The following is a 26,418-nucleotide window of genomic DNA, read 5'->3' on the forward strand; positions in this document are numbered from 1 at the left end:
CTTGTGGCTTTACCAGCTATTCAAGTGTTTAATACAAAACGTTTGTCAAATGATCATTGTGTGAATGAGGAAGATGAGAAACAGTTGAATAGTATTGCTTTGGGCAAGCCTATGTTGTATTCTTAGTTTCACACTTTTAGGTCCTCACAACAATGAAAATTCACAATATTCAAGAGAGGTTTATAATCCAATAGTTTGTGGCTTTATTAAAGATTTAAAACATGTTGCATATAAATATATTTTGTTTTCATCTTATTCGATGCTTGCACTGAAGTGAAAGTAAGTGGCTCATTTAAATTTTATTTAAAGTATTTTTTCTGGCTGAATGTACTAGTTTTTTTTGTCGAACATTTCTTCCTTCTGTGCCCTGGCTGGAAGTTAACAGCTGACAGGAAACTGAAGCACTTTCACCGGAAAGGAGGAGCGATTTTTATTATCGCCTCCGAGCTGCTGTAATGGCGGTGTCTCGTCGCTCTTCGCAGCAGCAACAACAACAGACTACGTTGCAATCTCCACCGAGAAACGGCTCCCTTTCGGGGGCTTCTCCGGCCTCGCCGCCCATGGCTCTGCTGTCCCCGGCTGTCGGTTCCTCGGAGAGCGAGAGGGAGTGTAGCGGAGGGGTAGATATGGCTCTGGCCTCCCCGGACCTACCAGTCCCGGTCCTGGCGAGCAGTGCAAGCTCTACCTCGACTACATCAGGCGGAGGTAGCAGCAGCGTATCAAGCCCCGGCTCAGGAGCCACCAGCCCCATCGACGGTAGCAGCGGAGTCGTCGGGGCCTTCAGGGAGCTGTTCGAGGCCTGTCGAAACGGAGATGTGTCCCGCGTTAAGAGACTTGTGGATTCGGTGAATGTAAACGCAAAGGACATGGCTGGTCGAAAATCAACTCCGCTGCATTTCGCTGCGGGTAAGGATGAGCTAAGCTAATCAAACAGGGGAGACGGGGTAGTCGCCAAGATGGGGTACTGCAGGCAGTTAGCAACGTTATGTTTATTGCAATATGATTACGGGTTGCCTGTTGGTCCTCGGGGCCCAAGTATAACATTTTATCAGGCTTTATGACCACCATATTTTCTTTTGCCCATCTAAGTGTTTAGTAGCTTGTTGTGACGCTCTCGTCGTTTTGTTTATCACACATTCAGTAGTCTGTAAACTCAAACATCTGAACAGGACAAAATGTAACAGAAATTTAGCTCCTGTTAGCAAGTTGTTTATGCATCTACCGTAGTTTTTGCGCAAGTTTATTTTATTGCTTTCCTGTGGCCAAACTACTTCAAGGAGTGTTTTTTTTTTTTTTGTGACGTAATTTTTTCTTTTGTTGAATTTTTACTTGTTGGGAAGTTATTACAACTTCGCCTAACATTTATCTTTATTCTTGGACTTTTTGCTTCGCTTAATCTCAATGACAGATTTTCTTCCAGGATTAAAAAACAGTTTTGTGAATTTGTTTCTTCCAAAGCCGAATGTGGTACTCATTACATACTTAAGACACATTAAACCAGTCAAATAGTCAACTTCAGCATGAAAAAGGTAAATTTGTCTTCATTACTGACACATGCAACATTAAATATTCTGGGTATTTTAAGTAGATGCATAATATAAAGAGGATAAACGAAATTAAAATAAAAAATATGGCTAATTTCAGTCATGAGTGTAACTATACGAAACCCCTTAAAAAGCAATAATTAAAAGTAAGGTCATGTTACTTTAACTATCATATTTTTAAGTATGGTTTAAATTTATATACATATGTCTTTATATACTAACATTTACAAGATCAAATGTGATTAACATGGTCTGAAATAAATTGAAATGGTAGGCTCTACAAAATCTGTGTTAACATATGCAGTAGAGCTGTATAATTATATCGATTCTACGATATTTTTCGATCCCCCCGCCCCCTGGAAGGTATCGATTTTTCATGAGTGAGTATCCATACGTTAAACCATAGGGTTTTTTAACATGTCTGGTTTGTGACGCGTAGCAGCAAGACTTTGCCTCCCCCAGTCTCACTTTCAAGTCGGGATTAAAGTGCACATTATTAACTACACACTAGTTTTTAAATTGTGTTAATAGGCCAAGTAAAACCGGAGTTATGCTAAAACAAATAAACCATATTTTTCCGAATGTCAGAGAAATGTCAAAAACCGGCTTTTCCAGTTATGTGAAAGGGAATGAGCTTCCAAACGTAAAAAGCGAAACGCAACATTAGATTCCTTTGTTTTTGGAGATCTCAAATCTTCAATAAATAACGATGGGGTATATTTTTTTGTTGCTAAGAAACGAAGCAACGTTGCGCAAGTAACCGTGAAAGAGAAGCGGAACGCAGTAGCGGCAAAAGCTGATCGCGAAATTAATGCAAAGTTTGGATATCGGAGCGACTAGTGACATCTACTTAGTAATTTTCTAGCTTAGTGGTTTGGTTCTGTATATAATGGATTACCCGAAGAATGAAAACGTAGCAGGTAGTGGCGCTCTGTTTTGAGCTGGGAAACGAAGAGGGGAAACCCGCAGTCTGGGCCATGATGACGATGGCTGATCGATCATTCTTATTAGCAACTGTCAAAGAGTATCAGAGACTGAGAGTATGATGAGATCCTGACAGTTTAAGAGGCAGCTAATCAGAGATCCAAGCAGGGGAATGGCGGCGCTGTGCAGCTGCAAGGAGTCGATCACTACGGGGTGACGCAGAGCTACTAGTAAACAGCTTACAGCCACGGCTAACTCCGGGAGCCAAGGTAGAAAAGCCTTTTCCCTATAGTCCAAAAGACTTTTTTTTTTTTCCCCCTACTCCCCCCTAACCCTCACATAACTATTCATTTTTTGGCATCTTGTTTTGACAAATAATTTCCTTGATGTTAATGATAATGTTATAAAACTGTATTGCTTGCAATATTTTTTATACCATATATACCATATAGTTTAAAAAATGTATGGTGTATATATTGTCATTCTAAATTCTAGAAACCATTCGTTATGAATACTTGAGCGTTTCACAGTGAAAAAAATTGACATTTTTCCAAATCAGATTTTGTTTTTCTGTAACTCAAGGTCCAAAATGCAGCCACAATATGTCCAAAGAAAAACATAAATGCAATCATTTGCACATCGAGAGTCTACAGAGGTTGATAATCTCCTCACTCAGCTCCTGGATCCCTGTTGAAACTTTGAGTTTTATGTCAAATCCACATGAATCAAGTGACAGAAACTAATTTTATCATTCCATCTTTGATTCATTTTGCCCAGCTGTCAACTCTTAGTCTCTGTCCAATCAGAGTCAGGTATTGTGTAGTTGGTGCTTTTAATCAGTTTTCCGTTAATTAAATCCAAGTCTATGGAACACAAAATGTCACTAAAATCACTATGTCCCTTTAAAATCTTTCAGAAGATTGTAAAAGTGCATCGAATCGTATCAAATTGTATTGTTTGCCAAATACTGTGATGTATATCCTATCGTGATCAGAATATCGCATATTGTATCGTGAGATTATTGTATCGCTACACCCCTAATATTTCCCACAGTTTTAGTGGGGGAAAAAAAACATTTCAAGATTGTCTACTCATGGACAAACATAGAGCTTCAGATATTGTCATTGAAAAGGTAAAAAATATCCTCTTTTTGATTTGTAGAGTACAAATATTGTAGGTAGAATTATTAAAGTCACTGTCATTGAATGTAGTCGCAGCATCCCAGATATTTTAACATCCTTCCTTTTTTCCACTTGTAATTTCTGCTGACTTTTTTTAAAATTTATTTTAGGTTTTGGTAGAAAAGATGTGGTGGAGCATCTTCTGCAGACAGGCGCCAATGTTCATGCCAGGGATGACGGTGGTCTCATCCCGCTACACAATGCCTGCTCCTTCGGGCACGCAGAGGTGGTCAGCCTCCTCTTGTGTCAAGGTGCAGATCCCAATGCCCGAGACAACTGGAACTACACCCCACTGCATGAGGCTGCCATCAAGGGGAAGATAGATGTGTGCATTGGTAAGGGCCCCTGCCGCTTTACATTTGAGCATTTGCGATTTTTGGAAATATGGAAGAACATCTTTGAGAATGTCTGAGCAGAAAACCTTACCTTCATGTTTTAAAGTAGGAAGGCGATGGTGCTGAATTTAAATCAAGAGTTTTGACACTAGTAAATTTGCTCTGTGTCTTGTAAATACAGCACTTGGTTGGCTGAATGCCTCATGAATGAAATATGCAATAATTGAAGTTGTATTGATCTCACCCTCTTTTAACACAGTATTACTCCAGCATGGAGCTGATCCAAACATCCGCAACACCGATGGAAAATCAGCTCTTGATCTTGCTGACCCATCAGCTAAGGCTGTCCTTACAGGTCAGTACAATAATCAGCAGCACACTTCCTGATTATGCCTGCGTCTTTTATTTTAGTGTCCCTTTAAATGCTGCAATGTGACTACAAGCACTACTGTTTATGCACTCATTCATAAATGCTACTTTTTTCATTTCTTTTTTGAGCTAAGGCATGTTTTTTTTGGCCATATTTTCCTTCTTTTTTTTCTATATACTGACCATCTTGCATATTTTCTGTATCTTTTATGTCTAGTATTTTTTTGGTGCAAAACAAATCAGTTTCTTTCACAAGATTATAAATCATTGATTGAGGGATGATCTGACATACTTGCTGCTTGAAGACATTGGAAAGCAATTGTTTTTCAATGCAGCAAATGTTTTGTGAGTCCATAAAGAGGTTCTATGTATTTATTATTTTTGCTCAGGATTTTCTGGAAGCTTGAAGAAAAGTGAGAATTTTTGAAAATATTGAAGGAGGTCTTGAATCTCCCATGGCAACCATTCGGGCATGTTTTAACACCTGATTATACAATTTATTTATCTGAAAACTCTGCATTGTAGCTTCATTCCCCTTGACCAAATTTCTTGTAAATTATGTTTGATAAATTCAGCATTTTCATAATGGTAACATAGTCACTTGATTGTGCTATAAATTGGCATGGATGTGTGCCTGGAAAATACTTGATTCCCCCCTCTAAACAAAATGGAGCACCGTAAATGTTCCAATTCTGCAAAAGAATTGCAGCTCCTTAGCAATGATTCAAACAAAAACAATTTTCATAACTTATTTAATGGCAATGCACGGAAATTGTCGGCACATTTGAGCCAAAGTGAGCAAAACTCAGCATGTCTGAGTCCCAACTGGTTCCTCCCACCCCCACAGGGATGCAGCATCTGTAATTGGTTCTAAATCTATCTCCACTGTAAAGAAATGTCAACCCACAGTGTTTAAAATGCCTCACTTTAACAATGTTTCTTTTGGTTGTTCTTTTAGGTGAATACAAGAAGGATGAACTTCTGGAAGCAGCGAGGTGAGTCTGTATACGCAGCTGGAGGCAGAAATGTGAAATGACAAATTTGTTTCAGGTAGAAATTAAAATGCTGGGCGAGCGCTGTTCTAGCTGCATGTTGCTATTGAAAATGCAAAATAAGTAGCTGCACAGCAAACGTACATTTTCCATCCCCTGAGCCCAAAAGAACGATGATGTCAGATGTCTATTGTCGGGTTGATGTGTTTTCAGGAGTGGGAATGAAGAAAAGCTGATGGCTCTGCTGACTCCATTAAATGTCAACTGTCATGCCAGTGATGGCCGCAAGGTAAATTAGCCAGCTGTGCTGCACCTTATTAACGACTCCTTTTACTCTGTTCTGTTCACTCAAAGTGCTGTTTTGAGTTTCCAAATGGACGTTTTGTTTCTAAATAGAGAAAGCAGCAGGAGCGCTAGCTGAACCGTCCACTACTGCAGTTTGATAATCGCTGGGTTAGCTTGTAAAGAGGATGTAGGGTATGAATTTTTGAGGATAAGAGCATCAACTCTCACAAAAAGAAACACTGCTTTATATAATTTAAACGCCCTTTGTAATTATGAATGCTTCCCAGAACGTTCTGGAAGGCCACCTGTTCCCGTCCCTTCAAACGTCTTGATCTTGGGATTTTATTCCTTGAAGGTGCACATACTCCAAATTTGAATTCCTGCTCTTTTATTTCAAAGTCCAAACCATTAGACCAGATGAGATAGCTCCATGATGATTCTGTTTGTTCACCAAAAAACAGTGTTGGCGCAAACTCCCGTTTTAGTGCCAGCTGAATTGTCTTCCATCACGTTTTTGGATCCTGGTGTCGTTTTGTTAGCAGCGTCGTCTCCTCTTCTAGAGGTCGCTTTGAGTCAGAGGGGACAAACGTTGGGTCGCAACAAGAAACGTTTTAGTCCATTATATTCCACAAAGTTCCTGTTTCTTCCCACGATCTATCCACATTGTTGGAAAATACCGCTTCCTTCCCGTTAATAATCATGCTGGAAGATGCACACTCTGAAACACTTGTGGTCAAAAATAATATAAGGTGCACTTTCTTTTTAACATGGCTGGACTTCTTTTTTGTCGTTGTTGTCATCTTTCTTTTACTTCCAGGCATTAATCTTTGAAGATGTGAATATAGTTTCTCTACATATGCTCTCATAAGGTGTCAATCCACAACTTCGTTCTCACTAAAATCCCAACTCTATCGCAACGTGCTGCGCCGGCCACATTTATTGAATGGCAAAGATTATTAATCTTTTATTGCAGTGGCATAATCTAACATAGAAAAATAGAGACAAAAACATACCTTTTAATTTCAGTATTCAGTGATGGGGGGGATGTTTGGATTAAGAAATGGCAATTTTTAACTAAATTTGGGAAAAGCGTCTCAAGTTGACACTAAATTCACTCATCTCTTAATTTATAATGTATCAGCCATTTGATTGAGGTTTCCTGGAACAGAGGGGAATTCAACAAGTTGTAAGATGGGAGCACTGAAGGAGACATTTATCGTTTTTAACAATTATTCTTTTTATTATTACTTGCCATTAGATTTTCTTTCCGTCCTTAGTAGATGTGTTCAAATTAGAAGTTGGATTATTCAAACTTTGATTGTGGGCTTACACTTCTGGAATAAAAGATGGATTTCTTAACTTAATTATTTGCTGGCTTTTATTTATTTAGTTTTTTTTAGACATCTTTACTGTAGTACCAATAAATGTGGTCGACCCAGTAGGGTCGTGACCTTCAGTCAGATCTAGATTTTTATTTTTTTTTCCTTCTCTATGCTGTCTGGTTTGTTTTTGGGTCTTTGGGCACATTTCAGATTAGCATCGTCTCCCAGCTCTTTCTGGCGATGTCCTGCATTTATTCTGTCACATTTTACAGATGAGTGTTATAATTATTTTCTTTTAATAAAAATAAATAATTTGTTTTTCATTGACTTAGGTTGAGAGAGGGAAATTTCTGTGACAAGATGCTGTCATTTTGTAATTTGTGTTTCGTTTTGTTTTCCGTGTGACTCTGGCAACATTTGTCGATCAGTCAACCTCACAAAAAATGCTGGTAAGTTGACCTTGATAATGGCCACTTGATTGATGCACTGTTGTGATCTTTATTTTTGTTTTTGTTTCTTTTTAATCCATCATTGTTTTGTTTTAATTTGACCAATAAGCTGCCTGTCACTTGTTAATTGCACATCATGGACCTGGGTACGCGGGTCACTCATGTATCCTGACGCTCCTCTGGTGTGTGTGTGTGCGTGTGCGCGCGCAAGTGGCTGTGTGAGCGAGAGCGACGTACTGTATGAATGAGCTGGGATGTTGTCGTGGTGACGACTCGTCTCTCCAAAGCTGGAGAGGAGCTCAAAATGTCCACTGCCTGCTTGTCTTTTGGCGTCTGTCCTCTATCCTCTGCACAATCACCCACACTTCTGTGAATCACTCGGTCAGCCTTTATCTGGTTGGGTTTCTAATTTATCCATTTATATATATATTTTTGACAACTTCTCATGCATGCCTCAGGGCCCGCCTTTCTGCATCTTGTCAAGCGAATCATGGAGTTGTCGTGAAATTCGTGCCTCCTTCCTCACATCCCCTGTCCAGTCCGTTTGTTATGCAGTAAATGGACTTCATTTCACTCATCATCATTCAGGAGCTGTGCTGCCCTTTTATTGTAAAAGCTTTTAATTGCTTGTTCCATGCCATGCTGAATGATCCACAATGCAAAATGCCTCATCAGTTTGACTCCACCACTCTGGCTTGAGATGTTACACTTTGGCCTCGTTTGGGTTTGACATTAACATCACTGCATGAAACTTGAAATGATGTCCCTTTTGTTGTTTTTTTTAAGTTTAAAAGCTTGATTTTGGAAGAATTGGAACATCTGTTAATGTTGATTTTTCTTGACCTAAATGAATCCATATGATTTGCTTTCCTCTACCCTTGCAGCAGGCTTTCTTTTTTTCAACCTCGGCTTGCTTTTCCGCCAGCTTTTCCGCGTCCTGTTACAGTTGGGATTTGATGGGACTAGAGAACATGAACGATACGTAGTGTCCTGGTACCTCTACGTAGAATTACATCTACACTGTTGGCTTCAGAAATCATCTAGTTGGCAAACATTCAACTGGTGCGTAGTCTTAAAAAACCCAAAACAAACCACCTGTTTCATGAAGGCTTAGGAGGTTCGCCATCTTCTCCATTAAACACGGCAGAAGCAGCATCATGCACTGAGCGATGTGTTTCTATAGCAGAGATGGAGTTGATGTAAGAGGGATGGAATCTTAACTAAGGGTAATTCTGAGCCATAATCCTGCTGTTGGCTGCAAAAATGTTACATTTAGGTTGAGTTTTACCTTCCAGATGAGGGTGACGGGTAAACATTCAGTTAGCTTCAATTGAACATGTCAAATCATATTCATAAATTAAAATAAGCAAACCTAAAATCAGTTGAGAATTCATAAAAAAAAAAAAAAAAATGAAGAAGAATTACAAAAAGCTTTTTCCGCAAAGAAAACATGCATAATTTTTGTTTAGGCTTAAAATTCCATAAAGTTTTATTGAAAATTGGAGTTGCAATGTGACGACATGGGGAAGGAGTAGAAATACTCTGTTTTCTATGTTTTATTTTATTTATATATAATATAGTAATTTTAACATTTGGAGTAAATGGAGACGAATTAATATAAATTAGGCCACTGTTGCATCCCAACTGTAATGCATCCCAACCATATTTTCATAATGGGTAACTACTCTTTTGCTCTACTCACTGCATAAAACACACTTGTTAATCTCTGAGACCAAAAGTTTTTTTTTGTTTTTTTCTTTTTGTTTCATTGAAACATATTTAAGGTGAGCAGTCAGGATGACGCTTTTTATTGCCGATTTGGATGTTATAATATCCTGAGCAACAGAATAATTCTTACTTATTTGTGCTGGGCTTGCCCTCAAACTCTACTGAACTTGCATCATCAAATCAGCCATTCATCTGCAACTCACCTGGCACAGCCTGCAGTAGCAATTTTGCTTCTGGCTCTAATCAGCCACTTGTTGCCGTTGGAAACAGTAGACACTAAGCCTGCCTGATCTGTGAGTGTGTGAGAGAGAATGTCTGCATGTTTATGGGCTAACAGGCAGTCCTCTCTTGCAGTCCACGCCCCTCCACCTGGCTGCAGGCTACAACCGGGTCCGCATCGTTCAGCTCCTCCTTCAGCACGGCGCCGATGTCCACGCCAAGGACAAAGGGTGAGTGGCTCTCAAAGGAAGTTGACAAAACCAGAGTGCCCAGTTTCCTGTCGTCATGTGTGTCTTGTCCTGCAGCGGCCTGGTGCCTCTTCATAACGCCTGCTCATACGGTCACTACGAAGTCACTGAACTTCTGCTGAAAGTAAGTTGAACTTTGTTGCATAGAAACAGGATTGAGAGCAATGTCTAGGAGTGATGAGAACAATGTCTAGGAGTGATGAGAACAATGTCTAGGAGTGATGAGATTAGTCAAGACGCACTTTGTTTGGAAATAATTGTTTGAAACTCCTGCCTCAAAAAGCAGTTATTTTAGTAGTAAATTATTTGATTTTTATTCTGACAATTAATTGGATTTTTTTTTTTTAAGTTGGCACACATTGCAGATTTTTCAGTAAGCCACTTAACCTTATTTTATACAGTATTGGAAAGACAAAAAAGACAAATGAATTCCTTCTTAAATAAGAAAATTACAATAACGGTATATAAAAACATGCTTCTAACATCACCATGTGGAAAAACTCAACCTTTTCTGCTTCACTCCTGGGGATGATTTGCTTATTTATTGGATTAACTGATTAATAAGTGTTTATTAATTTATTAATCAGTTTATTAGAAGTTGTTTTTTTCTAACAGAATTTGAACCGTGTGAAGCCAAAACTATGCCACTGGAGAAACTTTTGGTAGAATATATTTACAAAGACATTTGTTTTTCTCATCTTAAATGCAAAATGTATGCATCTTTTGCATAGTTTTGGCTTAATTACTGATCTGAATGTGTTCTTTCAGTAAAATGGCCTTCCTTTGAGTCTCAGTTAACAATTAGTTGATTACAGAATTAGCTGTGTCTGTAATCAGTTCATCTGATTAATCGTCACAGCCCGACCTTGAGCAAGTTTTTAAACGTCAGGACTCTCCTGAGTTGTGAAATGCTCTGACAGGCTTTTCCTCCCACAGCATGGAGCCTGTGTGAACGCCATGGACCTGTGGCAGTTCACCCCTCTGCACGAGGCCGCGTCAAAAAACAGGGTGGAGGTGTGTTCCCTGCTGCTGAGCCACGGCGCCGATCCCACGCTGCTAAACTGTCACAGCAAGAGTGCCGTGGACATGGCCCCGACCCCAGAACTCAAAGACAGGCTGACCTGTGAGTTTCTTCTCAGTTGGAGTCGACCTTTAGATTTAGGGTTGAGTAGAATGAATCTCAAATGTTTACATATAGTTTTATTTATCCATCCATGTGTCTGCCTATTTATACATTTATGCATTCATCTTATTCATCATCCATTGATTAAGCCGTCATTGTCCCATCCGATGCACCACTAATCTATTTGTCAATTTGATGTTAGTCATTTTTTTAGTATAAGTAAAACTGAGAGCATCAATTGCTGATATTTGTTCCTGTTTGTGTTTTGAGAATTGAGTGGGGCGGTCATGTGAGAGCGATGCAAGATTGTGATTTAAGTGAAACTAAGCAGCAATGTTTATGTGTGGTAATTTTTTCACTGTGTCGAAAAGGTAGGGGAAAATATAAGTAATACTGATATTACCCCAAATTGTCATTTTGATGCTTTAATAGTTTCCATATTTTAATCCTGACTGCTGTAGAAACAGTCAACGTTTGTGTTTAAAACTAACTCCATCATTATGTGTCGAGCTCTTAAAGGCTGCAGGTTTCCAAACCAGCATCATTTTCCCATTTGCCTCTCTTTTTCAACATAGACGAGTTCAAAGGTCACTCGCTACTGCAGGCAGCCCGTGAAGCCGATATGGCCAAAGTGAAGAAGACTCTGGCTTTGGAGATCATCGGCTTCAAGCATCCTCAAAGCAACGAGACAGCTCTGGTAGGAAACAGAAGAGCTTTCCACTGCATTTTCAGCATCTTTTCACAGTTCAACATGTTTTTTTGTTTTGTTCTGTTTTTTCACCGGTATTGTTCTGTTAGATACGATGAAATGCAGTTTTTAGTAACACTTTGAGGTTTTAGTGGGCTGATGTTGAAGGTGTGTATTCCAGCACTGCGCGGTGGCGTCCCCTCATCCGAAGAGAAAACAGGTGACGGAGCTGCTGCTTCGTAAAGGCGCCAACATCAACGAGAAGAACAAAGAGTAAGACGGCAATCTTACTCTGTGTGGAATAACTTGTAAAATGAGGACGTAATGAAAACACCGGCAAACAAAATACTGAAGCTCCACTTTTTAATGTGCTTCAGCTTCATGACTCCCCTGCATGTTGCTGCCGAGAGAGCTCACAACGACATCCTGGAGGTTCTGCAGAAACACGGGGCGAAGGTTCGTTACGTTTCTCTCCCGCTCTGGTAGAAAAGTTTGAATTTGACGAGTTACTGGTTTGTGTAACTTCAGGTGAATGCAGCGGACACTCTGGGACAGACGGCTCTCCACAGGGCGGCGCTGGCCGGTCACATCCAGACCTGCAAGCTGCTGCTCAGCTATGGAGCCGACCCGTCCATCGTGTCTCTACAGGGCTTCACCGCAGCCCAGATGGGAAACGAGGCTGTGCAGCAAATTCTGAACGGTAATCTGCGTCCCCAGTTATTTTAGAGGATTTTTCAGGTGTTCAGACTTTTATGGCAGTGTTGGGCAGATTTTGTGGTGTTGAGATCTGGATTTTATTGCTTGGTTTTGGCTAACAGTCTTATCTTTTGATCATTTTTTAAATTGTTTTTCCCAGAAAATGTTCCCACCAGGAATTCTGACGTGGACTACAGGTTTCTGGAAGCTGCCAAAGCAGGAGACCTGGACACAGTGCAGGTGAGTTTCCTGACTCAACAGAACATGCTGTAAATTAGTTATTTTCACTAGATCGTAGAATTTTGTAGCTGATTACAGATTTTTTTTTTTTTTTTATGTTGTAACTTGAAGAATTTGAATTAACATCATTTACAACAACATTTAATTTCTTTTTGAGATCAGTAAAGTATTTTTAACGAATTTTTAAATTTGAAAAATATCCACTATTGAAGAGCTGTCTACAGATCCAAAAATGCAGCAGAATTCTGGAGGTTGTAAGATGGAGTTATTATACAAAAACATTTTTCCACAAAAAAAAAAAATCATCCCAGTACCTCTTTATTATTATATCTTTGTTTGTTTTTGCACTCCTCGAGACATTTTTAAATAGTTATTTCATGTTTCCATAAAAACTCACTTTTGTTTCTTCACCCTGGAAAACCCAGAAATAGAAAAACAAGGAAAACAATAAGATCTTGACCTTTTGGAGTACTTTGGAGATGAAAACATATTTTCCACATTGTTTATTCTTTTTTGGTTTTGTATGGTTTTGTAATTATATAAAATTGTTTTGTATTTTGTTGCACAAACATTACATAAGAAAATATGCTCTGGACATAGTAATTATGATAAAGACATTTTACTTAATTTTTAAATGATCTGTTGCAGTGAATCACAGGCATCTTGCTCAGCTGAAGTCTTTCAGGTTGTGGTAGTTTGTGACCCTGTGGGGGAGAACAGTATGCAGATTTCCTATCTAATAGCATTCAAGAACTTAACTAATAGTGTCTTGAAATGCTATAAGAGAAGTCAACATTTATCTTTTTTTTTTTTCTCCTTTGTTTGAAACAGAGATGCTGCAGTATTACAACACCGGGTCTTACAGGGTTAAAACTTTAGATCACACTCCGACATGTTGCTTAAATTCCTAATGTATCTTTGCCATTTGGCAGCAACTTTGCTCCCCTCAGAACGTAAACTGCCGGGACCTCGAGGGTCGCCACTCCACCCCCCTTCACTTTGCAGCCGGTTACAATCGGGTGGCTGTAGTGGAGTACCTGCTTCACCACGGAGCTGATGTCCATGCCAAAGACAAAGGGTTAGTGTTTTTAAACTTCTAACTTTTACTAGCAACCTGTCAGTTTTATTACCTTAATTCTTTTTTTTTTTTTTTTTTTTAGCGGCCTAGTTCCCCTCCACAACGCCTGCTCCTACGGTCACTACGAAGTGGCCGAGCTGCTGGTCAGACACGGAGCCTCCGTCAATGTGGCTGACCTTTGGAAGTTCACTCCGCTTCATGAGGCTGCAGCCAAAGGAAAATATGAGATCTGCAAGCTGCTTCTCAAAGTGAGGGTCCATTATGCTTCCTGTACAGTTTCCAAATGATGACTCTGGTGGTGGATGGTGGGAATGAAGCCCTCTGCAAACTAAATATTCTGTGACGTGTTTTTCAGCATGGCGCGGACCCCACCAAGAAGAACCGTGACGGCAACATCCCTCTGGACATGGTGAAGGACGGGGACACGGACATCCAGGACCTGCTGCGTGGGGACGCCGCCCTGCTGGACGCTGCAAAGAAGGGCTGCCTCGCCAGGGTGCAGAAACTTTGCTCTCCTGAGAATATCAACTGTAGAGATGCCCAGGGGCGAAACTCCACGCCTCTCCATCTAGCAGGTACAGACACCACTAAGCTGACTTAGGTTTAATGTTGCGCTACTCCAAGTATTACTGCTAAAACATTTCCTAGACTTGCATTTTTTTCTCATTTATGTGTATATTTTTTTCCTCCTCAGCCGGTTATAACAACCTCGAGGTGGCAGAGTATCTCCTGGAGCACGGGGCCGACGTCAACGCCCAAGACAAAGGAGGATTGATCCCTCTTCACAATGCTGCTTCATATGGGGTCAGTCTCATGAGGGGTGTTGATGATTTACAAACATGACTTTTGTTTCAACCCTGAGGTTAGATTTTGACTTCTTTTTTTTTTTTCATCATTACATAACTTACATTTTCTGATTAATAATAAGAAATCAGTCCGTCCCTCCAGGGTGTTGCCATGTTTGTTTTTTTTAGTTTGTTGCAACCTAAAATGACAGATTTTCACAGCGCCTTTTTTAAAACATTACAAAGTTGCACATTTTTTAAGCTTTTTTTTTTTTTTGCCATACCACGGTTTTACAAAAACGATTAAATTGCTGCATATGACCTTCCCTGAGAAAAACACGATTTTAATGGAGTTCATTTCTACAGAGCAAATAACATGTTGAACTATTTACACAGTATAAGCAAATCCTGCAGAACATCTTAGATTTTAAATTTTAAAAAAATGTTAAAAAATGGCAGACGTAGTCATTTAGCGCCACGTTTTCATTTTAAAGGTTCAGCTTTCACGAGACGCCGTGGAACAGGAAGTTAAATTGGAAGGAGGTTGAGGGCTCTGGTCAAAATTCAGCTGAGTTGCAGTGACTGGTCAGGAAAGAAGGAAATACAGAAAACATTCAGATGATTGGTCAGATTTGGTGAAAAGTAAAAGTACTCTCAAAGTTTACAACTGAGTAAACTTCTTGGAGGGGCTGATCTATCATGGTTTTTTTTTTTTGGTTTTTTTTCCAGCCATGGTTGTGTATATCAATATTTTTTGGTTCTGGGTCCATATTTACTTATTTTATGTTTTTCTATTAAGTTATGAAAAAACCCAAACAATTCAATTTGAAAATTGATGCCTGTCTCACTTTTAGCAGCTGAAATCAATCTGTTGCCATGTTCCTGTTGTGTAAAATACCAGTTTGTTTTACTAACACCGTTTCAGTGCTGCTGTGATTTAGATCTTGCTTTAGGAGTTAATGAACTTGAGCAACTTCCTCATCGTGCTGTTCTTCTTTTTCTTCGTAACAGCACGTGGACATCGCAGCCCTGCTGATCAAATTCAACACGTGTGTAAACGCCACAGACAAATGGGCCTTCACACCTCTCCATGAGGCGGCCCAGAAAGGCCGCACGCAGCTCTGCGCTCTCCTGCTGGCCCATGGAGCTGACCCCACCATGAAGAACCAAGAGGGCCAGACAGCTCTGGACCTGGCCACGGTACGGCTCTCTGTAGGAGAAAGAGAGGTTATGTGTGGGACGGGTGGAGCTTATTATTTTGTTGAAATGACAGAAATCTGTGTTTCTCCAGGCTGACGACATCAGAGCACTCCTGATGGACGCCATGCCTCCGGACGCGTTGCCGAGCTGCTTCAAGCCTCAGGCCACAGTGGTCAGTGCTTCAGTCATCTCGCCAGCTTCCACGCCGTCCTGTCTGTCAGCAGCCAGCAGCATAGACAACCTCGCTGGGCCCCTGACTGAGCTGGCTGCCGCCGCCGCCGCCGGGGCTCCTGGGGTGGCAGACGGAGCCTCAGGAACTGACCGCAAGGAAGGAGAAAGTAGGTTTACTGTGATGGTCACAGGAAACACCAGGCAGTTTAATAAGTGTGCAGTGCTTTAATTTAAAAAAAAAAATATATATATATGTCCCCTTACAGATTTCTTCTATTTTTGGATTTTTTTTTTCATACTTTCAATCAGTTTACAATTTTTCCTGTCGTCTTCTAATCCTAATAACTGGTTCTGCCAACCTTTGCGGCAAATATTGCAAACAAGTATTTTGCAATAACTGTTAGTCTTTTTCTAAATTATTTAATTTAGAGTTATACCGCAGCATCTACATTGGATTCGGCTCCAATTAATGTCGACGAGTTGCTCATCTGTTCTTGATTTTGTTTTAGATTTCAGGGTGATTTCCTTTCTAGGTCTTTCAGCAGGCTTTAGGTCGTCACACAGGTTTGTGATACTACAGGTCTGTCAGGAAGAAATGCTGAAGTTGTTTAAAATAGGTGGGGCCCATTTCTAGTAAACTCCAGGGCCCCTATAAAGCTGTATTAACGCTCAACTCCGGGGTTCGTTCAAGTATAATCGTACTCTAAGCTACGTATGTGTAAATAACTCCAAAGGAATATTTTCACATACGGCCAAGTCTGTGTGGTTGGCTTTTTTCCCCTCAATAAATGAAATAATTTGAAGTGCGCTTTCTGTATATTCCTAGGTTACATTTGTCTGACATTAAAAATAGTGTGAAATCGTTAAGTTTCACCATTAAAAACAGAAAAAATAATAATTTTCCGTATGTATTTTTCACAGTAGAAAGCCATGTAAAAGACAAAGAATCAAATAGTTTTTAATGTCCAGTCTAAGGTCTTTCTGTTTGTTTCCTTGCGACATAGTGGCGATGTTGGACATGAACATAAGTCAGTTCCTGAAGAGCCTTGGCCTGGAGCACCTGAGGGACATCTTTGAGAGGGAGCAGGTCAGTAAAAGCTTCATTAAAAACAGAAACAATCTGTGTAACTCGTATATAAAACTGGTTACTCACCCCTTTTTTTTTTTTTTTTTTTCTTTTTTTTTTTGTGCGATGTTCATCGCCTCCAGATCACGCTGGATGTGTTGGCCGACATGGGCCACGAGGAGCTGAAGGAGATCGGCATCAATGCTTACGGCCATCGACACAAGCTTATCAAGGGTGTTGAGAGGCTGCTGGGGGGGCAACAAGGTGGAGCATCATGGGAGACTGAACTGCCTGCAGCAGACGTTTTAGAAAAAAACTAAAACCTTATTGGTTGTTTTCACTTTACAGGTGGCAACCCGTATCTGACATTCCACTGTGCCAACCAGGGCACCATCCTGATCGACCTGTCTCCTGATGACAAAGAGTACCAGTCTGTAGAAGAAGAGGTATTGATTAGAAGTTTGCTTACCATATAAATATATAGTGCTAAAATGATTTTGTTATTTTGTTTGTGAGCTCTTAAATTTAAAATCCTGTTTGTGTCTCAGATGCAAAGCACAATAAGGGAGCACAGGGACGGAGGCAATGCCGGTGGCGTCTTCAGCAGATACAACATAATCAAGGTATTTTTTGTTTTTAACTCTGCGATTAACCAAAGGAAAACTAATCGTTTAGCTAGTTGAGACAGCATTCTGCCTAATGTGTGATTTTTGTTCTCCACAGATTCAGAAGGTGGTAAATAAGAAGCTGAGGGAACGTTACACCCACCGGCAGAAGGAGATTGCAGACGAGAACCACAACCATCACAACGAGCGCATGTTGTTTCACGGTAACTTGCATTATGATCAGGATCTACTTCATAACTACGCTCTGCTTATGGTTTGTCACACAAAATGGTAATAAGATACACTGAGCTTTGTAATTTAAAGGGACAAAATCAGGGGTGCACTGATAAATCGGCCCTGATTCTTTTTTTCTTTTTATCTTAAATTTGGGAAACTGGCAATTGGCCGATGTTCAAATGAGAAATCGATCTTATTTGGCAATATTATTTACCCCCACAAAGGTCTTTTGCTTTGAGAGAGGAGTGGTTAATCACACTTAACAATAGTCACTCCTCTGTTGCCAACCGAATGACTTTTCTGACAAAAAAAATCGGTATCAGCCAAAATCAAAATTAGCAGGTCAGGGTTTTTTGAAGAGATCGCTAATCTCCCGTAAAACTCCAATCAGTGCACCGCTTGACCAAATGTGGAATGTTCAAATAATGAGAACAAATCTTGCAAGGCACTGTATAAATTGTGTCCCATTTCCTTCAGGTTCTCCATTCATCAACGCCATCATCCACAAAGGCTTCGATGAGCGCCATGCTTACATCGGAGGGATGTTTGGAGCAGGGATCTACTTTGCAGAAAACTCCTCCAAGAGCAATCAGTATGTCTACGGTATCGGCGGTGGCACGGGATGCCCGACGCACAAAGACAGATCCTGCTACCTGTGCCACAGGTTGTTTTCCTCGCCTTTGATCCTCTTGCTGTTTTTCTTCGACCAGTGTGCCTGACCTCCCTCCTCTCATCCGTGTTTTTAGACAAATGCTCTTCTGTCGGGTGACTTTGGGGAAGTCCTTCCTACAGTTCAGTGCCATGAAGATGGCCCACGCCCCTCCAGGTCATCACTCGGTAATCGGACGACCTAGCGTTAACGGTTTAGCGTACGCCGAGTACGTCATCTACAGAGGAGAGCAGGTAACAGAGAAATCTGGGCAAATTCTCTAATAATTTTGGATCTCTTTTATGTTACTACTAATATGTTGCCATGTTTTTGCTCAGGCCTACCCGGAGTACCTCATCACCTATCAGATCCTCAAACCAGAGAGCGCGGCCCAGTCTGCAGCGGCAGCAGAGCAGAAGTCCTAGTTACAGAACAACTGCACAGCCGTACATAAGGACTCGATGCTTGATACGTTCTCGTTTGTATTGGAATTATATGAAGACCTTTCTCACCACCAAACACATTTGCTTTCCAGCCTCCTGCCCTGTAGAAACCATGGTGACCAGTGCTTCATAAGGATATGCTGTATAATACTTTACTATTCTTGGTGATGACGTTATGTTTTTGCATCAACTGCATGTTATTACAGAAGCATGTAGGGCCGAGTAGCGTGCCTGGGTTAGTAGTTTGATCCTCGTCACTCTTTGACAGGAGGATGCTTGTTAAGACTTTGAAGTATAAACATTTTGTCACCTTCGCATTGTGACTGTGAAACCCACACCGCCTCGCCATGCCAACAAGAAACAACGGGACTACTTCACCACCGAAGAGGGCGTTTATTCTCTTTAGGCGACTGATTTTGAACGCTAAACAATAACACTACTGAAGAGATAACAATACAACATTACTTACTTATTACCAAGAACCCTAAAATGTAAACTAACATTTTTTTGGAGGTTTTATTCAGGGCAGCACATTCTTAACAGGGAAAGGGCTCAGTCAAATCACAGGATTTGAGACTATTATATTGCCAGTTCAATACAGATGTGCATGAGAGAGAATGCGTGTGCTCAGCCATGCAAAGAAAGTCATCATAATCAAGCGTGGTGAAACTGTTGTACATTTAAAAAGCATTTTGCGTTTCTGTGCTCCATACTTTAGAGTTGTAGATGTTGTAACGTGCTTGTGATGCCTTACAAGTGAAACACCCTGCAGCTACTGAGCTCATCAAGGCACCCTCTGTCACCATGGTCTTACTCAGACATTCATGCAAAAGAATTTGCACTTTTACCTAGAAATCTATTTAAGTTATTTTGAATTAAAGTCACAAATTACCAAGGGGGGGAAATATTTGTACAGGTTGTGTAAATGGTTGTGTATAACTGTTGCTGTTTAACAGTTTCTTTGCGTTTAAATGTAAATGACATCTGAATCGTCCTCTCATGCCTTTTTCTTTTTTTTTTTTTTTTAATAAATGTCCTATTAATGATTTCTTGCTTTTCTGTTTGTAAGTTTTACGCTCTGAGACGGAAAAACAAGAGGTTTTCTTTTTGTTTGTTTTTTATTGTGGAGGGGTGCATTCAAGCCAAGAACGTTAGTGTTACCAGACCACCTTTTGATTTTGAACAGTTCATTTTCACCTTCACTGAAGACTACATTTGCGTCGCGCTATATACGTCACCGTGTTCATGTGACCAGCTCACGGTTATCTACCCCCAGGTTGGTTTGTTGCATTTTAGCTTGTCCTTCGCCGGCTCCAGCTCAGTGTTTGAGCTTGTACTACAAAAAACATGTTGAGAAGAGGATAGACCGATCGTTTATGGGAGACATGTAAACGAACACGCCGGCGAGAGTTCATTATGTGGAGGAGTTTGCCTTTTCTTGCTTTCTTTTGGTGCTTCTGTGAATATTCTGGCGCTTATATCATCACAGTTGACGCGAAACGACCAGAAAGAGAGCTTAGACCATTCTGGAGAAGCACTGGCTTCTGGTAGGTCGCTTTTGTCTTTCAAAGCGATATTTTATTGAATTTTCCTCTTAAGCTAAAATCACCACCCTTGGTTCTGCTAACCGCTGTCATGCGCATGCGCAAAAAAAAGTAAACTATAAACACGTGACACAGTGATTCAACGAAAACAGGTTGAACTAAACTTAATTTATGAAACCTTTAATAAAATTTTTGTAAAAATTCAAAATGTAAGACACATTTTGGCTTGAAATCATGTCACATGGGCATGTAATTAAAAACTACGTATCAAAGTTGGACAGAATTAATCTAAATCGGTGTCAGCCTATTTGAAGCACAACTTCGGCTTTGTGACAACTTTATTCAGTTTCTGAAAATTTAATTTAAAAAAGTTTATTATTGCTTTAAGCTTAATTTTTGAAGGTAAACATCTAAAAGCCGATTCCTCTGTGCTGCTCAAACATAGACATAATTATTTCACACTGAATGCAGATCGATTGAGATTCAGAAACCTCTTTCAAGATTGCATATATATATATATATATATATATATATAATCCCAAGGTTTTCCTTGGGATTGAGTCCAGAGGGATGAGGCCTCTCCAGGTTTTAGAAGTCAAACCTGGACAGCATTAATCTAAACTCACAGATTCTTGTAAAATAATTCAATTTGTTAAAACTCTAAAATAACTTATTTTTTCCACCACTTTAGAAGAGACCTATCTGCTATTGTTCAGTTCCAACCTGCATTCTACATTTATATTTTGCTTCCAATAAGCCAGACTTTTGTGTAATATTCTAAAGTGAAGTTATGTCTGCTAAGTATGAACAAATGACTCAAGACTTCACCACAGAAATGTATAAATTTAATAATATTAAAGCTTATAGAAGCTGTTAATTTTAGATATATATTCTTTTTCTCGTGCAGCCCTCCACTTCCTCACACCCAGGCTGACCAGTTTGACCTGAGCACTGACCAGCAGCTGAATTTGGCCTATGTGGGCTCGGTCCCACACGGAGGGATCCAGCAGGTTAGGATCCATTGGATGCTGGAGCTGGTCACTTTACAGTAAGTCAACTAGCAAGCAAAAATATACTGATATACAAAATGTGGTTAATTATATGCTGTAATTCATATTAGAGAAAGCATACCTACTGCCATATTAAAACAAGTGGGATTATTAAATTCATTTTTGTAGACATGTTGGAGGAAAACCTCAGTATAACTTCACTAAACTGGATGAGCTGATAGAACTGCTGTCGGATAACGGGCTCCAACCAGGTACTGTTCTAGAAACACACTGCTTTTGTTGTTGATAAATATCATATTCGTTGTAATGTTCTTTTGATAAATTTCAGGTTTTGAATTGATGGGCAGCGTCTCAAACTACTTCACTGACCTGGAGGATAAAGCCCAAGTGGTTGAATGGAGAAATCTGGTTTATCTCATAGCCAAGCGATACATCGGTGAGTCTTTGTTTACTAATTAAGCTGTTTTACCTCAATGCCACCAGTCAAATGTCCAATAAAATATTAAAATGGAAGAATAAATGTTGAGACATGTAGGAAAACTTTTAAAAAGTAACCATGCTTCACTGTTTGAGAGTGATATATTGAGGACATCCAAGTCGCCGTGGCAACAATTAGATGTCGTTTACATACCAGCTGATTGTTTGAGAGTGATCTCCTATTGTTAAAATAAACATATCTTCTGGGACTGATTAATCTCAACTGGTTTATAGGAAATTATGTCGTTTTTTCTTGTTAAATTATAACTTCTGTTTCTATTTAAAGAAATATTGTTGCTCATTTAAAATTTCAGACAAATACGGCCCAGGAAGAGTTTCTCAGTGGAACTTTGAAACGTGGAACGAACCCAATAATCACGACTTTGATAATGTCACCGTGTCCGTTCAAGGTAAACCCCAGAACACGACTCCATGCTATTTGTGTTGCGCTGAAATGTGACTGCTCACAACGGAGAAACGTAGTCACCAACAGGCATTAATGGTGAAGATGTTACATCAGGCCTCACTCCAGATCTCTGCTTCATGCACATTCCTTCAGGGTTTTTAAATTACTACGACGCGTGTTCGGAGGGGCTGCGCGCTGCCAGCCCGCTCCTGAGGTTCGGCGGTCCCGGAGACTCCTGTCATTCTCCCCCCCGCTCCCCATACTGCTGGGCCATGCTGCAGCACTGCTACAACGGCACCAATTACTTCACCGGAGAGATGGGCGTCAGGATCGACTACATCGCCCTGCACAAGAAGGCGGGTCGCACAGTCTCTTTTATGAATGCATGTTGTTGGATCACAGCTTAGCGTATGATCCAAATGTTTATCAGAGGGGCGACGCGTGGCTAGAGTGGGAAATCAAAATAAAGGCCGCTTGTGCTGAAAAAAATATTTAAAGGAAAACCCTTATTGAAGTATATTAGGTAAAACTCATGAAATGACTCATTGCACACACAGTGGCTTATTTCCGCTGTTTGTTTCTGTTTATTTTAATGATCATGACTTAAAGCTTAGCACAAAACTAAACTGTCCACACTCAACAATCCGACTCTTCCTCAAACTCCTGAACGGGCTTTGCTTCACTATCCTTCCCAGGCTGCAGATGTCCCTGTCACTTGTGCACCTTTTTCAGTCAAACTTTGTTCTTTTGCTCAATTTTCTATCAATATGCTTCGATACAGCAGCCTTTGAACAGCTAGTTTTGTGGCTTAAAGACTACACATGATTCTCCTTAAGTACACAAAACTGTTCTCTCTTTCCCAGGGATGCCGGGTTCAACCCACACTTTTTCTTTTCTTGTGTGGTGTTTGGCAAATATACAATATTTCTTATAATCATCATTCTTATTCGTACCCTCACGTTACCATAAAGGCCATAACAAAACATAGCCCTTATGTTTTTTAAAATGCTTTATTATCGGGACTATGTGATATTTTTATTTTCCACGGAGCTGAATTTGGAAAAGGTATAAGAATTTAGATGAAAAGAATTAAGCATTTGAAATCGATCGGTTTGTGTGTGTAATAAATCAATGTAATTATGGCAAAATAGTACTTTTTGAATGAAATCAGTGGAATAATTACATTTGTTAATGGTATCTTTATGAATTGAGATAAAGCTGTGGTTTAGAAAAAGCTGACTCTCTGTTTCCGTCTCCCAGGGAGGGGGGTTTTCTTTGCCCATTCTCCAGCAGGAGCTCCAGACAGTAGGGGAGATCCAGAAGCGCTTCCCCGGCTTCCGCAGCGTCCCTGTCTACAACGATGAGGCCGACCCTCTGGTGGGATGGTCCAAACCTCAGGAATGGAGGGCTGATGTGACCTACGCTGCAATGGTGGTAAAAGTAAGGCAAAAAAAAAAAACTAAACAATGTAAGTGCAGACAAAATAAGTAATAATTCATCACTTACTCAGATTCCATCTGTCATCTTTTCTTCTTCTTCTTCTCCAATCAGATAATAAAGCAGCACCAGGATCTGCTTCTGGCTAACCCCAATAACACCATCAACTACACCCTCCTGAGCAACGACAACGCCTTTCTGAGTTACCACCCACACCCGTTCACTCAGCGCACGCTGACCGCTCGTTTCCAGGTCAACAACACCCAGCCGCCTCATGTCCAGCTCATCCGGAAGCCCGTCCTCACCGTCATGGGCCTGCTGGCTTTACTAGGTGACCTTCTCAATAGTCAGGGTGTCTGTACATCATTTAAAAGACTTGGATTTGTGTGTCTAAAATTAAGACCTTGAAATGTTTTAAATCCATTAAAGAAGATGTAAGTTGGCCTTAAATACAGTAATCACAGGTCTTAAATTTTGTCGTGATGGGACTATTTAATCTTTTATATTCTATATAGGTTTTTTATTGCAGGGCTTTTCTATAGGCAAACGTTTGAGTCGTACACGGACATCTTCTCACGCTGCATCCAGTGTCTTGAGGCGGTTAAGGCTACCGGTAGCAAACTGCTAGTACTTGCTAGCTAGCTTTTTTTGTGTCATCATGGGTAGTTGTAAATTTACTGGCAGTTTGCCACTGACCCGCTTCTGTCGCCAACCCATACCCCGTACATTTTGTTCAGAAAAGCTCGACACTATATGGGTTAAGACTGTACAGTGTGAGAAGCTCAAAACTGCTCCCAGGAGTTACAAAAAGACCCCAGACGTATCATAAATTTGGTACTCTTAAAAAAAATTAAAAACACTTTTTTTTGTACATTTTTGTGATGATTGTGACATAGAGCTTAAATTTCATTCATAACAGTCTTAAAATGTTCTCACACAGGCTTACATTTGAGTAGGTGACACCTGCAGAAACTCCAAAATCATCGAATCTTTAAAAATTTTGCCTCGCATGAACAGTGTGATTCAGGAACGGTGATTTTAAAAAAATATATATATGTTTTAATGTCATGCATGTGGCTAATATTGCACTCCTGCACCTCATTCCTCTATGAGGAGAAACACAAGTCCTGGCTCAGGTTTTAAACTCTGGAGGTCAAGAAAACAGCACCGTGGGCGTTCTCGCCAGCACCCACAGACCTGAGATCCATGGCGGGTCCGACAGCTGGCAGGCGGCGGTCCTGGTCTACAACAGCGACGACAACAGCACTTCCCAACGCATCGATGATGTTGCAGTCGAGCTGAAAGGACTAGCTGAGCAGAAGGGTAAGCTTTTTGACAAAATCCTGCAGCTTAGATAAAACGTTTGAGTCCAGCTCAGTATCTGTTTGTCATCCAGGTCTGGTCTATGTCACCTACTACATGGACAATAACGTTACCAACCCACACCAGCTGTGGCAGAGCATGGGCAGCCCTGACTTCCCCACCGCGCAACAGTTCAGACACCTCAGGAGCGTGGAGGTAATTATTTCAAATAGAACCATCTAAACAAGGTTTTAATTCCAGATGGAAAAAAATTCTGGCGAGTTAATTTTTAATCTGCAGCTTCTGACCCACTGATGATGTGTCACTATTAGGACCCCCGGACTGACAGACCTCAGAAACTTCCTCCTGGCGACACTCTGACTCTAAAAGCCAAACTGTCTCTTCCCTCTGTCCTCCTGGTCCATGTTTGTGCCCGGCCTGAGGTCGGACCAGACCAGGTTGGAAAAAGTCTAAGTCTTCGTTACAAACAGGCTGCAGTAATTACACACGCTTGTTCATTCTTATGTGCTTACACTGCCTTTTTTATTTTTTTACGTTGTGTTACATTTACTAAAAACAATCTAATCGGTCAGGATTCTGTGTGATAAATCAAAACAAAGTAGTCCTTAATTAAGACCTCGATCAAGAAGGTTTCTAACATTTTTTTACAAAAACAAATCTGTAAAGTTTGACATAAATTTGTATTCATACCCTTTTATTCTAACAGCTCTAAACAAAATCTAGTTCGACCACTTGCCTTCAGAAGTGAGTTGATTAGAAACGGACACCATCAGTGTTTGTACCATGACAAAATGTTTTATTAATATGAATATGTTAAGGCGCTGCAGTCAAATAAGTTTTAGTTAGCCCTCTGTTTTCTACCACAAGCTGTGTTTTGTCTTTGTCAGGTCAATGGTTTACGCTTCATCGGGATCACCAAAGGCCAAGTCCTCGTTATCTGGTCAGATCACTGTGTTGGTTCAAAGTAAGTGCAATATCTAACATTTCTTTTTCTTTGAGTTTGACTGTTTTATCCAAGGAAAATGGATTAACCTTTCAAAGGTTGAGTGATAGCCTTCACTTCTGACCCCATATTTTGTAGATGCATCAAGACGTTTGAAGTAGAATTTTCTGCGGACCAGAAGGGATTCAGTCGGGTTAATGCTCAGGACACCATTTTTACTTCTTATGTCTACTCACCAGGTAGGCATATTTTCCCCACTCCTTTTTTTTCCTGTTCTTTTTGGGGATGTAAATTCTGATCTTCACTGCAGCCTCAGAGCTGGTAGATAATCTTATCTATCATGTTTGTGTTGCAGTGGACCAGAAGGTTGGGGGTCTGTACCGAGTTCGAGCTGTGGACTACTGGGGACGGGCCGGGCCCTACTCTCTGCCGGAGAGGTTTTCAGACGGGGAGTAAACAGCAGCACATTTTAGAGACATTTAGTCTGCTGATTCCCATTTGTGGCTTGTTGAGCGAAATCGCACCCCAGACGACGTTACGGACGCATCTGACTTCTTTACGAACGTCAAAAACTCACGTGTTGAATTTTTGCTTTTTTATATGAATTTGTTCACATAAAGATTTTTACAAAAACAAAAGACAAGCTACTTTTTTTTTTTAAATAAAATTTATTGTCAGCATCACAGAACAGATGTTACCCA

General features: G+C 40.4%; 2 protein-coding genes across 5 annotated transcripts; both read left to right on the forward strand.

Moving 5' to 3' along the window:
- The first annotated feature begins 413 nt into the window (after positions 1-413).
- LOC122828377 (poly [ADP-ribose] polymerase tankyrase-1) lies at positions 414-18,876 on the forward strand. 2 transcript variants are annotated; one of them, XM_044111876.1, is made up of 28 exons: positions 414-906; positions 3,760-3,984; positions 4,244-4,339; positions 5,312-5,348; positions 5,559-5,634; positions 7,381-7,401; positions 9,484-9,578; positions 9,654-9,720; positions 10,533-10,719; positions 11,295-11,416; positions 11,589-11,680; positions 11,785-11,863; positions 11,936-12,107; positions 12,264-12,343; positions 13,276-13,421; positions 13,504-13,669; positions 13,777-13,996; positions 14,116-14,225; positions 15,218-15,406; positions 15,498-15,744; positions 16,582-16,664; positions 16,787-16,907; positions 16,992-17,089; positions 17,192-17,266; positions 17,367-17,472; positions 17,963-18,149; positions 18,232-18,388; positions 18,473-18,876. In XM_044111876.1, the coding sequence occupies exons 1-28, from the start codon at positions 456-458 to the stop codon at positions 18,557-18,559; spliced, it is 3,792 nt and encodes a 1,263-aa protein (XP_043967811.1). In that variant the 5' UTR covers positions 414-455; the 3' UTR covers positions 18,560-18,876. The 2 variants fall into 2 exon arrangements, with proteins under 2 accessions (XP_043967811.1, XP_043967812.1); XM_044111877.1 differs by lacking the exon at positions 7,381-7,401.
- A 918-nt stretch (positions 18,877-19,794) lies between these two features.
- Positions 19,795-26,355, forward strand: idua (alpha-L-iduronidase). Of its 3 annotated transcripts, none has more exons than XM_044110729.1 (14): positions 19,795-19,853; positions 21,029-21,169; positions 21,300-21,382; positions 21,460-21,567; positions 21,923-22,018; positions 22,168-22,370; positions 23,275-23,454; positions 23,566-23,782; positions 24,565-24,774; positions 24,848-24,969; positions 25,086-25,250; positions 25,662-25,738; positions 25,856-25,956; positions 26,073-26,308. In XM_044110729.1, exons 2-14 carry the CDS (start codon positions 21,147-21,149, stop codon positions 26,171-26,173), a joined length of 1,686 nt encoding a protein of 561 aa, XP_043966664.1. In that variant the 5' UTR covers positions 19,795-19,853; positions 21,029-21,146; the 3' UTR covers positions 26,174-26,308. The 3 variants fall into 3 exon arrangements, with proteins under 3 accessions (XP_043966664.1, XP_043966661.1, XP_043966663.1); XM_044110726.1 differs by having other exon boundaries at positions 19,811-20,124; XM_044110728.1 differs by lacking the exon at positions 19,795-19,853 and adding an exon at positions 19,860-20,124 and having other exon boundaries at positions 25,086-25,211; positions 26,073-26,355.
- The last annotated feature ends 63 nt before the right edge of the window (positions 26,356-26,418 follow it).

This window comes from Gambusia affinis, linkage group LG03 (genome assembly GCF_019740435.1).
Source record: "Gambusia affinis linkage group LG03, SWU_Gaff_1.0, whole genome shotgun sequence".
NCBI lineage: Eukaryota > Metazoa > Chordata > Actinopteri > Cyprinodontiformes > Poeciliidae > Gambusia > Gambusia affinis.